The 12,959-nt window shown below is 46.7% G+C and overlaps 1 protein-coding gene across 3 annotated transcripts in view; it reads right to left on the reverse strand.

Moving 5' to 3' along the window:
* The window catches only part of GFOD2 (Gfo/Idh/MocA-like oxidoreductase domain containing 2), a 52,285-nt gene that overhangs the window by 6,975 nt on the left and 32,351 nt on the right, over window positions 1-12,959 (reverse strand). For all 3 annotated transcript variants that reach the window (XM_012468187.2, XM_064383192.1, XM_012468189.2), the window contains exon 2: window positions 5,531-5,876. In XM_012468187.2, coding sequence (XP_012323610.1) covers window positions 5,531-5,789 — 259 coding nt within the window. In that variant the 5' untranslated portion in view covers window positions 5,790-5,876. The remainder of the gene's footprint in view (window positions 1-5,530; window positions 5,877-12,959) is intronic.

The raw sequence follows: 12,959 nt of genomic DNA on the forward strand, positions 1-12,959 counted from the left end.
CTGAAATCTGCTAGGCATAGTGGCTCCTGCCTATAATTCTAGCACTTTGGGAGGCCAAGGTAGGAAGATTGCCAGAGCCAGGAGTTCAAGACCAGCTTGAACAACATAGTGAGATCCTGTCTCTACAAAAATGTTTTCTTAAAAATTAGCCAGGCATGGTGGTGCACCTATGGTTTCAGCTACTCCAGAGGCTAAGGCAGGAGGATTGTTTGAGCCCAGGAGTTCAAGTTTGCAGTAAGCTATGATAGCACCATTGTGCTCCAGCCTCGGTGAAAGAGTGAAAGCCTGTCTCAAAAAAAACAAAAAAAAAACAAAAAAAACCCTGAAAACTGTTTTGCTTCCAGGGAATGGGAGAGATGGGCGCCGAGTGCTTTTAGCTTAGGTTCTCTGGAGCATAGTTTCAAGCTGCAAGCCCCTCTCCAGCTCATGCCCCTAGATTACCCAGGAGTGATGAGCCCTTGACCAAGGCCCAGAGAAGATGCCCCAGTGCTGCTGCAGACCACTTCCCTGTTGCTAGTAACACACCACGGGAACCAGATTCACAGCTCTGGGTTTAGGATTGCCCTTGTTTCTCCCTCTAGTGGCCTGGGACTGGAAAAATCATTTCTTTCTTTTTTTTTTTTTTTTTTTTTTGAGATGGAGTTTCGCTCTTGTTACCCAGGCTAATTTTTTGTATTTTTAGTAGAGACGGGGTTTCACCGTGTTGACCAGGATGGTCTCGATCTCTTGACCTCGTGATCCACCCGCCTCGGCCTCCCAAAGTGCTGGGATTACAGGCATGAGCCACCGCGCCTGGCCTGGAAAAATCATTTCAAACAGCAGGGTTGAGAAACAGCCCAAGAAGAGTGCTTTTATGTTTTACAAAATCCAGGAGTCCACTTTTTATTTATTTTTTTTTTTGAGACAGAGTTTTGCTCTTGTTGCCCAGGCTGGAGTGCAATGGTGATCTCAGCTCACAATCTCCGCCTCCCAAGTTCAAGTGATTCTTCTGCCTCAGCCTCCCTAGTAGCTGGGATTACAGGCATGTGCCACCACACCCGGCTAATTTTGCATTTTTAGTAGAGATGGGGTTTCTCCATGTTGGTCAGGCCTGGTCTCAAACTCCTGACCTCAGGTGATTTGCCCACCTCGGCCTCCCAAAGTGCTGGGATTATAGGCATGAGCCACCGTGCCCAGCCCCTGTTTTTTAAATTTAAAAAGTTCTGCTACTAGATGATTTCTTGCCCATAGCCCAATCTACACTCTTTCTTAGATCACAGGTCCATGTTAGCTGCCTGGCTCACACCAGCAGACTGGGCTGCCTGGGTAGGATTTGTAAATGCCTTGTTCAACCAGCATGCCAGGCCCTGTGCCGAGCACTGAGGATACAACATCAGGCACGGTTTCAACCTTCAGAGAATTTATGGTTTAATGGGTTCAAATTATCATACAAAGAAATGTAAAACAGCACTGTGGTAAATGCAGAAGATGAACAAATGCTGGGCTAAGAGCATACTGCAAGGACCTGACCTGGATCATGGGTCAGGGAAGGCTTCCCAAGGGACTGGTGTTCTTGGGATAAAAGCATATAGCAGGGATCTGAGCTGGAGTATCTTTTGTCATCTTGGGATCCCATGGAAAAAGACTGGCAAACTTAGTGTTTTTCTTTTTTTTTTTTTTTTTTTGAGGCAGAGTCTCACTCTGTCACCCAGGTTGGAGTACAGTGGTATGATCTCTGCTTACTGCAACCTCCGCATCCTGGGTTCAAGCAATTTTCCTGTCTCAGCCTCCCCAGTAGTTGGGATTACAGGTATGCGCCATCACACTCAGCTAATTTTGCATTTTTAGTAGAAACAGGGTTTTGCCATGTTGGCCAGACTGGTCTCAAACTCCTGAGCTCAGATGATTCACCTGCCTTGGCCTCCCAAAGTGCTGGGATTACAGGTGTGAGCCACTCTGCCCAGCTGCAAACTTAATGTTTTTCTAATGAACCACAGAAGTGCCAAGAATTGGGCACAGAAGCCCACCTTTTAGTGACAGATTTAAGAAAACATTCAACTGTGGCAAAGATGCTGGGGCATCTTGCATTTAAAATACATTTTCCTGAACTACTTCTGAACTGAAGAATAAAATACATCAGGGCCCTTCCCGCTCCCATTTAAGAAATTCATGGGAGGCCGGGCACAGTGGCTCACGCCTGTAATCCCAGCACTTTGGGAGGCCGAGGTGGGTGGATTGCTTGAGGTCAGGAGTTCGAGACCAGCCTGCCCAACATGGTGAAACCTCGTCTTTAAAAAAAAAAAGAAATGTATGGGAAAGTTTTAAGGATGAAATTGGAGGTAGAAGATGAAAAACACAAGTCAGACCAAAGCAGAAAACAAGATGCCTTAAAAAGAGCTGTGACATGAAAAGTATATCTCTGGAAGGGAAGTCCAATAATTAATTTTAGGAAAAATAAGAATGAGGGCAAGAAATGATCTTACGGCTTTAGAAATAAGGTAAAAATATAAAGCTCTAGCAAGGAGAGAAAAATCACAGCATGAAGACTTGGTGAAATGTAACCAAGCTGTCATTCCTAATGTTCCTGGGCCTCAGTTTAATTCAAATGAAGATGTTCGACTGGATCAGTGGCTCTCAATTCTTAAGGTGCACGAGAGTCACTTGCAAGGCTTGTTCAAACACAGATAGCTGGATCCCAGAGATTCAGTAGGTTTGGACTGGGGCCTGAGAATTTCGACTTCTTTGTTTTTGAGACAGTCTTACTCTGTCACTCAAGCTGGAGTGCATGATCACTGCTCACAGCAGCCTCTATTTCCTGGGCTCAAGTGATCCTTCTGTCTCAGCTTCCTAAGTAGCTGGGACCACAGTCACATGCCACCATGCCTGGCTGATTTTTAAACTATTTTTGTAGAGACGGGATCCCACTATGTTGCCCAGCTGAGAATTCAGATTTCTAATAAGCTCCCAGGTGCTGCTGCTGGTGGTGGAGCATACTAAGAAATAGGAAAAAAGCAAGCTTGCTGCCACAGGACCCTGGGGTTTTTCTCTTTCCTCCTGCACAGCTTGGAAATGGTGTCTGTGGGGAGTCCTAAAATTCAGGAAGAAGACTGAGAGCCTCCAGAGCTCTGCTTCTGGACACACCTCACCTTTCTGGTCTGCATTTAAGCCACAAAGCATGGCAAGGAGTCAAGTGACCACAGCGGCTTGGTTCCCCTTGAACCAACTTTCTGCTAAAATGTTGACCTAGGTCTGTTTCTGAATTCAATCTGGGAGCCACTGTCTGACCTCCCAAGTATTTGGTGACCAATAAATGAATAGCTCCAATGTCACACATCATCAGAGAGAGCTCTCTGGAAGAAACAAACAATAAGGCCAAAACTTACTTGCTCCAAATTGACAACCAGACCGACTGAAGTTCTTTCTCACTTCAGCGAACGTTTATTTTTCCCCACCCACTGGCCAGAGGTGACAGACACCTTATGACATTTCTCAGAATGGGGGAGAGATAAGTAGCAGACCCTGGGGGTTTCCACCTTGGCAGTGGTCAGGAAGAGTAGAGGACAGCCTCATGGCACCAGTTCCTGGACCTAGAGATCTCTGACTGTATCAAAGAGACACTTGGCTCCTATCGCCTCACATAAAACAATGACTCAGTCAAGTAACTATATGCTACTTGAATTGTGACTATGTCTTCTGTCATCTACCTTGTAATGTGTGTTATTTCTAGTTGCCTCAATTGGACTATGAAATCTGAAGGCAGGGAGGAGTCCCATCTAATATAGCTTTGAATGTCCAAAATGACAACAGGACAGTGACTGGCACACAGGAGGCATTAAAAAAATATTGCCCGGGCGCAGTGACTCAAGACTGTAATCCCAGCGCTTTGGGAGGCCGAGGCGGGCAGATCACAAGGTCAAAAGATCAAGACCATCTTGGTCAACACGGTGAAACACCATCTCTACTAAAAATACGAGAAAAAAAAAATTAGCTGGGCATGGTGGCACGCGCCTTGGTCCCAGCTACTTGGGAAGCTGAGGCGCAAGAATCGCTTGAACCCAGGAGGCGGCGGAGGTTGCAGTGAGCCGAGATTGCGCCACTGCACTCCAGCCTGGTGACCTAGCAAGACTCCATCTCAAAAAAAAAAAAAAACAAGGCCAGGTGTGGTGGCTCATGCTTGTAACCTCAGCACTTTGGGTGGCCAAGGCAGGTGGATCGCCTGAGGTCAGGAGTTCAAGACCAGCCTGGCCAACATGGCAAAACCCCATTTCTACTAAAATTACAAAAATTAGCCAGGCGTGGTGGCACACATCTGTAGTCACTGCTACTTGGGAGGCCAGGGCGGAGAATTGCTTGAACCTGGGAGGTGGAGGTTGCAGTGAGCTGAGATTGTGCCACTGTACTCTGGCCTGGGTGACACAGTGAGGTTCTGTATTAAAAAAAAAAAAAAAGAAAAGCCAGATGTGGTGGCTCACACCTGTAATCCCAGCACTTTGGCAGGCTGAGGTGGGTGAATCACCTGAGGTCAGGAGTTCAAGACCAGCCTGGTAAACATGGTGAAACCCTGTCTCTTCTAAAAATACAAAAATTAGCTGGGTGTGGTGGCAGGTGCCTGTAATCCCAGCTACTCGGGAGGCTGAGGCAGGAGAATCACTTGAACCCACAAGGTGGAGGTTGCAGTGAGCCAGGATTGTGCCACTGCATTCTAGCTTGGGCGACAAGAGCAAAATGCCATCTCCAAAATAAATAAATAAACAAATAAAAATAGTAAATAAATAAATAAAAATTGTTGGCTGAATGTTTACTGGTTTGTTTACTTACTAAACTAGGTTCTGATTTCTATTAGATGAAGAGAAGAAGTTGACTACAGTTGACTGGAAAGTGAAGAACAACAGGAACTGCAGGAGAACAGCTTAGCAGGCCATGCCCAGCCAGGGGCAGGAGGTTACCAAGCCCAAAACTTCCCAAGGGAAAGAGATGTCATGTGAGCAGGCTGTCTTCGGATCCTGTCAGGGAAGCCCAACGCTGTCAGAGCCTTCCTGCCCTCTGGCAATACAAAACTGCAGTTTGGCAGGAAGGGTGTGTGCTCACTATAGTCAAGGGCTGACAAAACATGGGAAATGGTAGGCTTGCTACACAGGCTCTCCTTCCTGTGGTGCTGTGTGCCCCAGAAATGGAAGAACACACCAGTCACAACCAATTCCCCAGTGCCCAGGGTTCTGACCTCTAACTTCACAGAGGCAAACTTTACAGCCTGAGATGCAACCATCTCCAGCCCCTTGATGTCTGTCTCTTAGAGTATTTCCTTAATTTCTGTTCAGAAATATATGAATAGGAGGTAGGTTAGGCTATGTCTTTTTTCTCCTATAGTTATAAGAACCCGCAACATGCCCTCCCCAAGCACTAGCTTCAGGGACAAATGATGTCTCAGAGTTCTCCTCCCTGCAGACGCGAGACTAGGAAGGGGTGTGCAGGCTCAGAGGAGAGGAGTGACCCTCAGGGGACTGCCCAGAGGGAGACATGATCTGCCCCTGCTGCAGCCTGCTGGGCATACCTAGAGCCTTCACGGATATCTGCCGGGTGAGTGGAGGGGGGATGCTGATGCACACCAGATCCACATCTTGATGCAGCAAGACGTCATCAGTCCGGCTGGTGTAGAAGGCGACGTTCATCTCCTCAGCAAGCTGCTTCGCCTCCTCCTCGGTCTTCCCCCACAGGGCCTCAACAGTGAACCCTTCAGCCCTTAGCAGCGGGACCAGAACTCGGGCGGAGCTGCCAGTCCCAAACACACCCACTCCTGGCAGCATCTTCATCCCAGCCTCTCTCTTCACCCACTCATCTCCTCACAAGAGCCTCCAGCATGGATATGACCTTCCCAACGTCCTGGTCAAACATGGCTCCTAGAACAGCAAGCATTACACTGGTTATTACCAGACAGGACACCCAGCTTAGGCTTCTTCTTCTTCTTTTTTTTTTTTTTTGAGATGGAGTCTCACTCTTGTCCCCCCAGGCTGGAGTGCAGTGGCGTGATCCTGGCTCACTACAATCTCTACCTTCTGAGTTCAAGTGATTCTCCCGCCTCAGTCTCCCAGGTAGCTGGGACTACAGGCATGTGCCACCACGCCCAGCTAATTTTTGTATTTTCAGTAGAGAGAGGGTTTTACCATGTTGGCCAGGATGGTCTTGATCTCTTGACCTTGTGATCTGCCTGCCTCAGCCTCCCAAAGTGCTGGGATTACAGGCGTGAGCCACCGCGCCCAGCCTGAGGCTAATTTCAAATAAGGAAGCAACAAGTCTCTTCCAGAAAAGCACAAATGAAATACTGCTCGAGGCCAGGCATGGTGGCTCATGCCTGCAACCCCAGCTCTTTGGGAGGCTGAGGTGGGAAGATCACTTGAGGCCAGGAGTTTGAGAGTAGCCTGGGGAACATGGTGAGATGCCATCTCTATACAAAAAAAAAATTAAAAAATAGCCAGATGTGGTGGCCTGCACTTGTAGTCCTAGCTACCTGGGAGACTGAGGTGAAAGGATTACTTGAGCCCAGGAGTTCACAACTGTAGTGAGCTACGATTGCGCTACTGCACTCCAGCCTGGGCAACAGAGCAAGACCTTGTCTGAAAAGAAAAAAGAAATACTGTTCCAAGATTAAAAACTGCAGAGTCTTCTCCCATGGAGACTGAAGGATAGGAGGAAAAATGAAAATGAATAAAGCTGGGTTTAAATCCCTGTTCTGCTACTTAATTTTCTGTGCAACCCTGGTCAAACCATTCAACCTTCAGGGCCTTAAATGTATAATAAGGGGAGTGATTGATCTTTAGGGTTCCTTCTTGCTGTAAAAGTTCATGATTCTATATATGACAAAGAAAAAGAAGAATGTAGGCCTGGCATGGTGGCTCACGCCTGTAATCCCAGCACTTTGGGAGGCCGAGGCAGGTGGGTTGCCTGAGGTCAGGAGTTCAAAACCAGCTGGCTCAACATGATGAAACCCCATCTCTACTAAAAATACAAAAAAAAAAGTCAGGTTTGGTGGCAGATACCTATAATCCCAGCTACTTGGGAAGCTAAGGCAGGAGAATCGCTTGAACCTGGGAGGTTGAGGTTGCAGTGAGCCAAGATCGCACCACTGCACTCCAGCCTGGGCGACAGAATGAAACTCTGTCTCAAAAAAAATAATAAATTAAATAAAAAGAAGAGTGGAAAACAAAAATCAGTTCAAGAGAAAAGTAAAAGAACTAATTGCCTCCTGCACTGTCATTGGGGTTTTATCTTAACCATCTTTTTTTCTTTCTGATGATAAACAGTGTCTGTGGCCACTAAGTCAGCCTGCTTTCCTTTTCTACTTTCTCCATCTCTGTTTTTTTTTGAGATGGAGTTCCGCTCTTGTCACCCAGGCTGGAGTGCAATGGCACAATCTCAGCTCACTGCAACCTCCACCTCCCAGGTTCAAGTGATTTTCCTGCCTCAGCCTCCTGAGTAGCTGGGACTACAGGCACCCACCACCATTGCCTGGCTAACGTTTGTATTTTTAGTAGGGATGGGGTTTCACTATATTGGCCAGGCTGGTCTCAAACTCCTGACCTTGTGATCCTCCCATCTGGGCCTCCCAAACTGCTGGGATTACAGGTGTGAGCCACCGTGTCTGGCCTAATTTTTGTATTTTTAGTAGAGGCAGGGTTTCGCCATGTTGGCCAGGCTGGTCTCGAACTCCTGACCTCAAGTGATCCACCCACCTTGGCCTCCCAAAATGCTGGGGTTACAGGTGTCAGACACCACATCTGGCTACCATCTTCCTCTTTACTCTTTGCTAATTCTGCTTTTATAGCCTTCTCTTCTAGTTTCCTTAGAAAACAGGTTAAACACACAATTATCTTCTACAATTTTCATGTCCTGGACTCCCTTCAGCTATTTTGGTCACTGTCTGCTTTTACACGTGTTTTGGTTATTTAGAGGTTATGGCTATTCAAGGAGCTTGACAGTGTCAAGTCTGCAGCATTAGGTAAGTAGTGAGATTCTACTTAAGTTTTTTTTTTTTTGAGACGGAGTCTTGTCTTTGTCATACAGGCTGGGGTACAATGGCATGATCTTGGCTCACTGCAACCTCAGAGTTCCAGGTTCAAGTGATTCTCCTGCCTTAGCCTCCCAAGTAGTTGGGACTATAGGCATGTGCCACCATGCCCGGCTAATTTTTGTATTATTAGTAGACACAGGGTTTCACCATGTTGGCCAAGCTGGTCTTGAACTCCTGACCTCAGGTGATCTGCCCACCTCAGCCTCCATGTGGGCAGCCTCCATGTAATCTCCAAAGTGCTGAGATTACAGGCGTGAGCCACCATGTCTGGCTAAGTTTTGTTGGCCATTAATTACCAGTTTACCAGCTGTTACAGGGTCAAAAGAGTGAGACACAGTCCATGTCTTCTGTAAATTCATGCTCAGGGCACACATCCCTCTACTCCCACACTGTGTTCCTTCTCACTCTAGTTGCATTTGAGTATATATAGGGAATATATATACCCACTACATAGGAAATCTTTTTTTTAAAAAAAAGAAAAGATCTATGACCGATTTAGATGTCTCCTCTTTAAAAGCTGTGTAGGAATATGATATGAAGATAATAATTTTGAGCTAATATGAAGTGAAAAAAATATATGAGTATCAGTGGCTTAAAACAACAGAATGGATTGGAAAAAATTTTAATAACCTGTTTATTGCCACTGGCTCAAAGGGAAGCTTCATCAACACCCATAAAGGGGTACTGGCTGGCCCCTGAGGGAGCCAGATGGCATGAAGGCAGGCAGGCTTGCTGACTAGGTGGTATTTCCTGCCCAAGCAGGCAGAGCTGGTTTTCCCTGTTTATTTCAGTGGCTTTCCTTTCTCACCCCTAAAATTTCCCCACTCTTTGTCCTTAACATCCTTGCACATATCCTTCACATGCCTCCAAAGATCTCCATAAACCCAGTCCTGCCAAGGCCACATGCAATACTGATCACCATATGCTGGTCAGGAACGAAGGGTGCCTTGGCAGGACAGGCTATATACGATTTGACAAGGCCACAGGTTACAGGGAAGGCAGTAGAGAGGTTAGAGACATGGAGTCCGCAGCTACCTTGCCTGGGTTCAAATCCTGGCTCTGTCACTTACCAGCTGGGTGACCTCAGGTAAGTCCCTTAGTCACTCTGTGCCTCCATTTCCTGATCTGTAAAATGGGGAAATTTTATCTACCTCACAGGGGATTTAAGCATTGAGTTAATAATATTCTGTAAAATACCTATAATTGGGCCTGGCCAATTAGATATGAGTCAGTATACAGGGAATCTTTTTCTTAAAAAAAGATTATCTATTAACTATCTATGACTGACTTAGATGTCTCTTCAAAAGCTGTGTAGAAATATGAGAGTCATAATTCTGAGCTAATACAGAGTGTAATAAGCCAGCTAGTGTTTAGTTTGTCCCTAGGTTCATGCAGCTCTGTTGTACGGATGAGAAAACATGCTCAAAAAGGCGAGGTAACTCTCCCAGGGTTCCACGTCTGGCTGTGCTACAACCAGCATGAAACTTTGAGCAGGTCACCTTTGAGCAGGTTACTTCGCTTCTCTAAGCTTCTATAAAAGCAAGAAAGAAAAAGTCACTTTGTAACATGTACATGTGTGGTGCAACCTTAGTGATGAATGTGAGCCAGGGAAGTTCCTTCTATTATCCACCCTGGTGGTGACTGTTCGCCTTTGATCCACTGTTCAAAACCAATACTAATTCATTCATGTGTCTCACTTTTCCTGAGGAGCTAACAGGGACGCTGTGGGACATAAAAAGATGAAAAGTCCTAATTTCAGGGGTGACAAGTCAGAAAGGTGAGTAGGAGCCAGAGCTGGTGACGTGAAGTGTTAATCTCAGGAGTTTAAACTTTGACAGGTGGGTGTGCTAGGTATTCTTGGTCTCCCCTTCCTTCCCTAACTGATCCTGTGTGCCCTGCTTTTTGTTTCCAGAGTCAGAAGGTCAGTCTCTAAAGGCCTGGGCTTCAGGTCCTCTGGCTCTTTTTTTTTTTTTTAAGATTTTTATTTTATTTTTTTAAGATGGGGTTTCACCATGTTGGCCAGGCTGGTCTTGAACTCCTGACCTCAGGTGATCCACCTGCCTCGGCCTCCCAAAATGTTGAGATTACAGGCGTGAGCCACCGCACCCAGACCTCGTTTTTTTTTTTTTTGAGATGGAGTTTCGCTCTTGTTACCCAGGCTGGAGTGCAATGGCGCGATCTCAGCTCACCGCAACCTCCTCCTCCTGGGTTCAGGCAATTCTCCTGTCTCAGCCTCCCGAGTAGCTGGGATTACAGGCACACACCACCATGCCCAGCTAATTTTTTGTATTTTAGTAGAGACGGGGTTTCACCATGTTGACCAGGATGGTCTCGATCTCTTGACCTCATGATCCACCTGCCTCGGCCTCCCAAAGTGCTGGGATTACAGGCTTGAGCCACCGCGCCCAGCTCTTTGTATTTTTTTTTTTTAAAGACAGGGTTTCACCATGTTGACCAGGCTGGTCATGAACTCCTGACCTCAGGTGATCCGTCTGCCTTGGCCTCCCAAAGTGATGGGATTACAGGTGTGAGCCACTGCGCCCAGCCTCTAGCTTTCATCTGAGTCCAGCCATGGGAAAGCACCAGGAAGAAGAGATTGGCAAGCAGGAAGAAAGGTCAAGGTGTTTATTCTCTGCCTTCTTTCCCTCCAGGATGTGGTTCTGGCAGGAACTGTGCTCCTTAACATCACAGCTCCTTTCGAGGACCCCTCTCCCATGACCATTGCTTTTGCTGGGTTCCAGTGACACATCCTCACTCCCTCATTGCACCTGGGGTGGTGACACTACCTTGCCAGTCCCTGGGTACTCCACCATCCCTTGTATGTTTCCTTTACTACTCACACTATTGTGAATAATCCCTTCATTAAAGGCTTTTTAATTAACCCTTTGAGTACACTGACAGTTTCCTGCCTGGACCTTGACTAATGTAGGTAAGCAGTAAGAATCACTGAATTTTTTTTTCTCTCTTCTTTTTTTTTTTGAGATGGAGGCTTGCTCTGTTCACCCAGGCTGGAGTGCAGTGGCATGATTTCGGCTCACTGCAACCTCTGCCTTCCAGGTTCAAGCGATTCTCCTGCCTCAGCCTCCAGAGTAGCTGGGACTACAGGTGCGTGCCACCATACCCGGCTAATTTTTGTATTTTTAGTAGAGATAGGTTTTACCATATTGGCCAGGCTGCTCTCGAACTCCTGCCCTTGTGATCCACCTGCCTTGGCCTCCCAGTGTTGGGATTACAGGTGTGAGCCACTGTGTGCCGGCCTGAATTCATTTTTTTTAATTTGCCAGAAAGATGTAGGTAGGATAGAGTTTAGAAGACACTAGACACAGAGAACCAGTTAGGATATCAAGTAAGACATAAGGAGGGTCTAATGGAGGGAATGAAATGGACCACACAGTTATTACTAGAATTTGGGACTATCGGGGGGTGAGAGAGCCAAATTTAAAAAAAAAAAAACCCACTAAACTATAGACCAACACCTCTTATAAACTTAGGCACAGTTAAAAATCCTTAACAAAATATATCAAATTAAATCTAGCAATGTGTTAAAAGACAATACACCAGTCAGGTGCAGTGGCTCCCGCCTGTAATCCTACCACTCTGAGAGGCTGAGGTGGGTAGATTACCTGAGATCAGGAGTTCGAGACCAGCCTGGTCAACATGGTGAAATCCTGTCTCTACTAAAAATACAAAAATTAGCTGGGCATGATGGCGTGTGCCTGTAATCCCAGCTACCCAGGAGGCTGAGGCAGGAGAATCAGTGAAACCCAGGAGACAGAGGCTGCAGCGAGCAGAGATCATGTCACTGGCACTCCAGCCTGGGCAACACAGCAAGATTCCATCACTTAAAAAAATACATAAATAAATGAATAAAAATAAAACAAAACCAATACACCATGACCAAGAGTAGTTTAATCCCAAGAATGCAAGGCTGGCTTAACATTCTAAAATTAATTACTATTGGATAGGAGAATGTGGGGTTTTTTTTGTCTGTTTTGAGACAGAGTCTTGCTCTGTCACCCAGGCTGTAATGCAGTAGCACTATCTTGGCTCACTGCAACCTCCGCCTCCTGGGTTCAGGCAATTCTTGTGCCTCAGCCACCTCAGTAGTTGGAACCACAGGTATGTGCCACCAGGCCTGGCTAATTTTTGTTTATTTTGTAGAGAAGGGGTTTTGCCATGTTGGCCAGGCTGGTCTTGAATTCCTGGCCTCAAGTGATCCACCTGCTTCAGCTTCCCAAAGTGCTGGGATAACAGGAGCAAGTCGCTGCACCCAGCCTGGATAGCAGAATGTTTAACTTAAAAAAAAAAAAGAGAGAGAGAGATCCAAGATGGCTGATTACTAGCAGCTCAGGATTGTAGCTCCTAGGGAGAGCACACAGAATGAGAGGACGCCACACTTTCAGACGAATTTTTGTTGCCCATGGACCAGAAGATTCCCAGCGGAGGAGCCCCACAGGTCACCAGGGCAACTCTTGTGGCCGGCGTGGCGGTTTTGCCGGCGCCCCGGTGCAGTGGTTCTCAGTGCAGAGTAAACGGGACTGGGTCCCCTTTCGGTCAACGTTTGGTGCCCGGGATGGCAGAGTCGCCCATTTACCTGATTGAAAGAGGGACTCAAGAGGGAGGCCAGACTGGAGATTCCCGGGCAGAAAAGCACCACGAATCTTAATGCCGCTGTTTTGGCCGGCACAGTGGGCTCCTCAGATTTCGGCGCTGGGAATCAACAAGTTGGACGTCTACTCAGAGACCTAATTTGAAAGTAGGCAATTACAAAGATGATAGGTGGATGTGAACTCACAATGATGGGAAGAAATCAGCGTAAAAAGGCTGAGAATACCCAAGATCAGAATGCCTCTCCTTCTACAAGGGATCACAGTTCCTCATCAACAAGAGAACAACGCCTGATGGAGAACGAGTG

This window comes from Aotus nancymaae, unplaced genomic scaffold (genome assembly GCF_030222135.1).
Source record: "Aotus nancymaae isolate 86718 unplaced genomic scaffold, 86718_ANA_hifiasm-v0.15.2.pri h1tg000030l, whole genome shotgun sequence".
NCBI classification, from domain to species: domain Eukaryota; kingdom Metazoa; phylum Chordata; class Mammalia; order Primates; family Aotidae; genus Aotus; species Aotus nancymaae.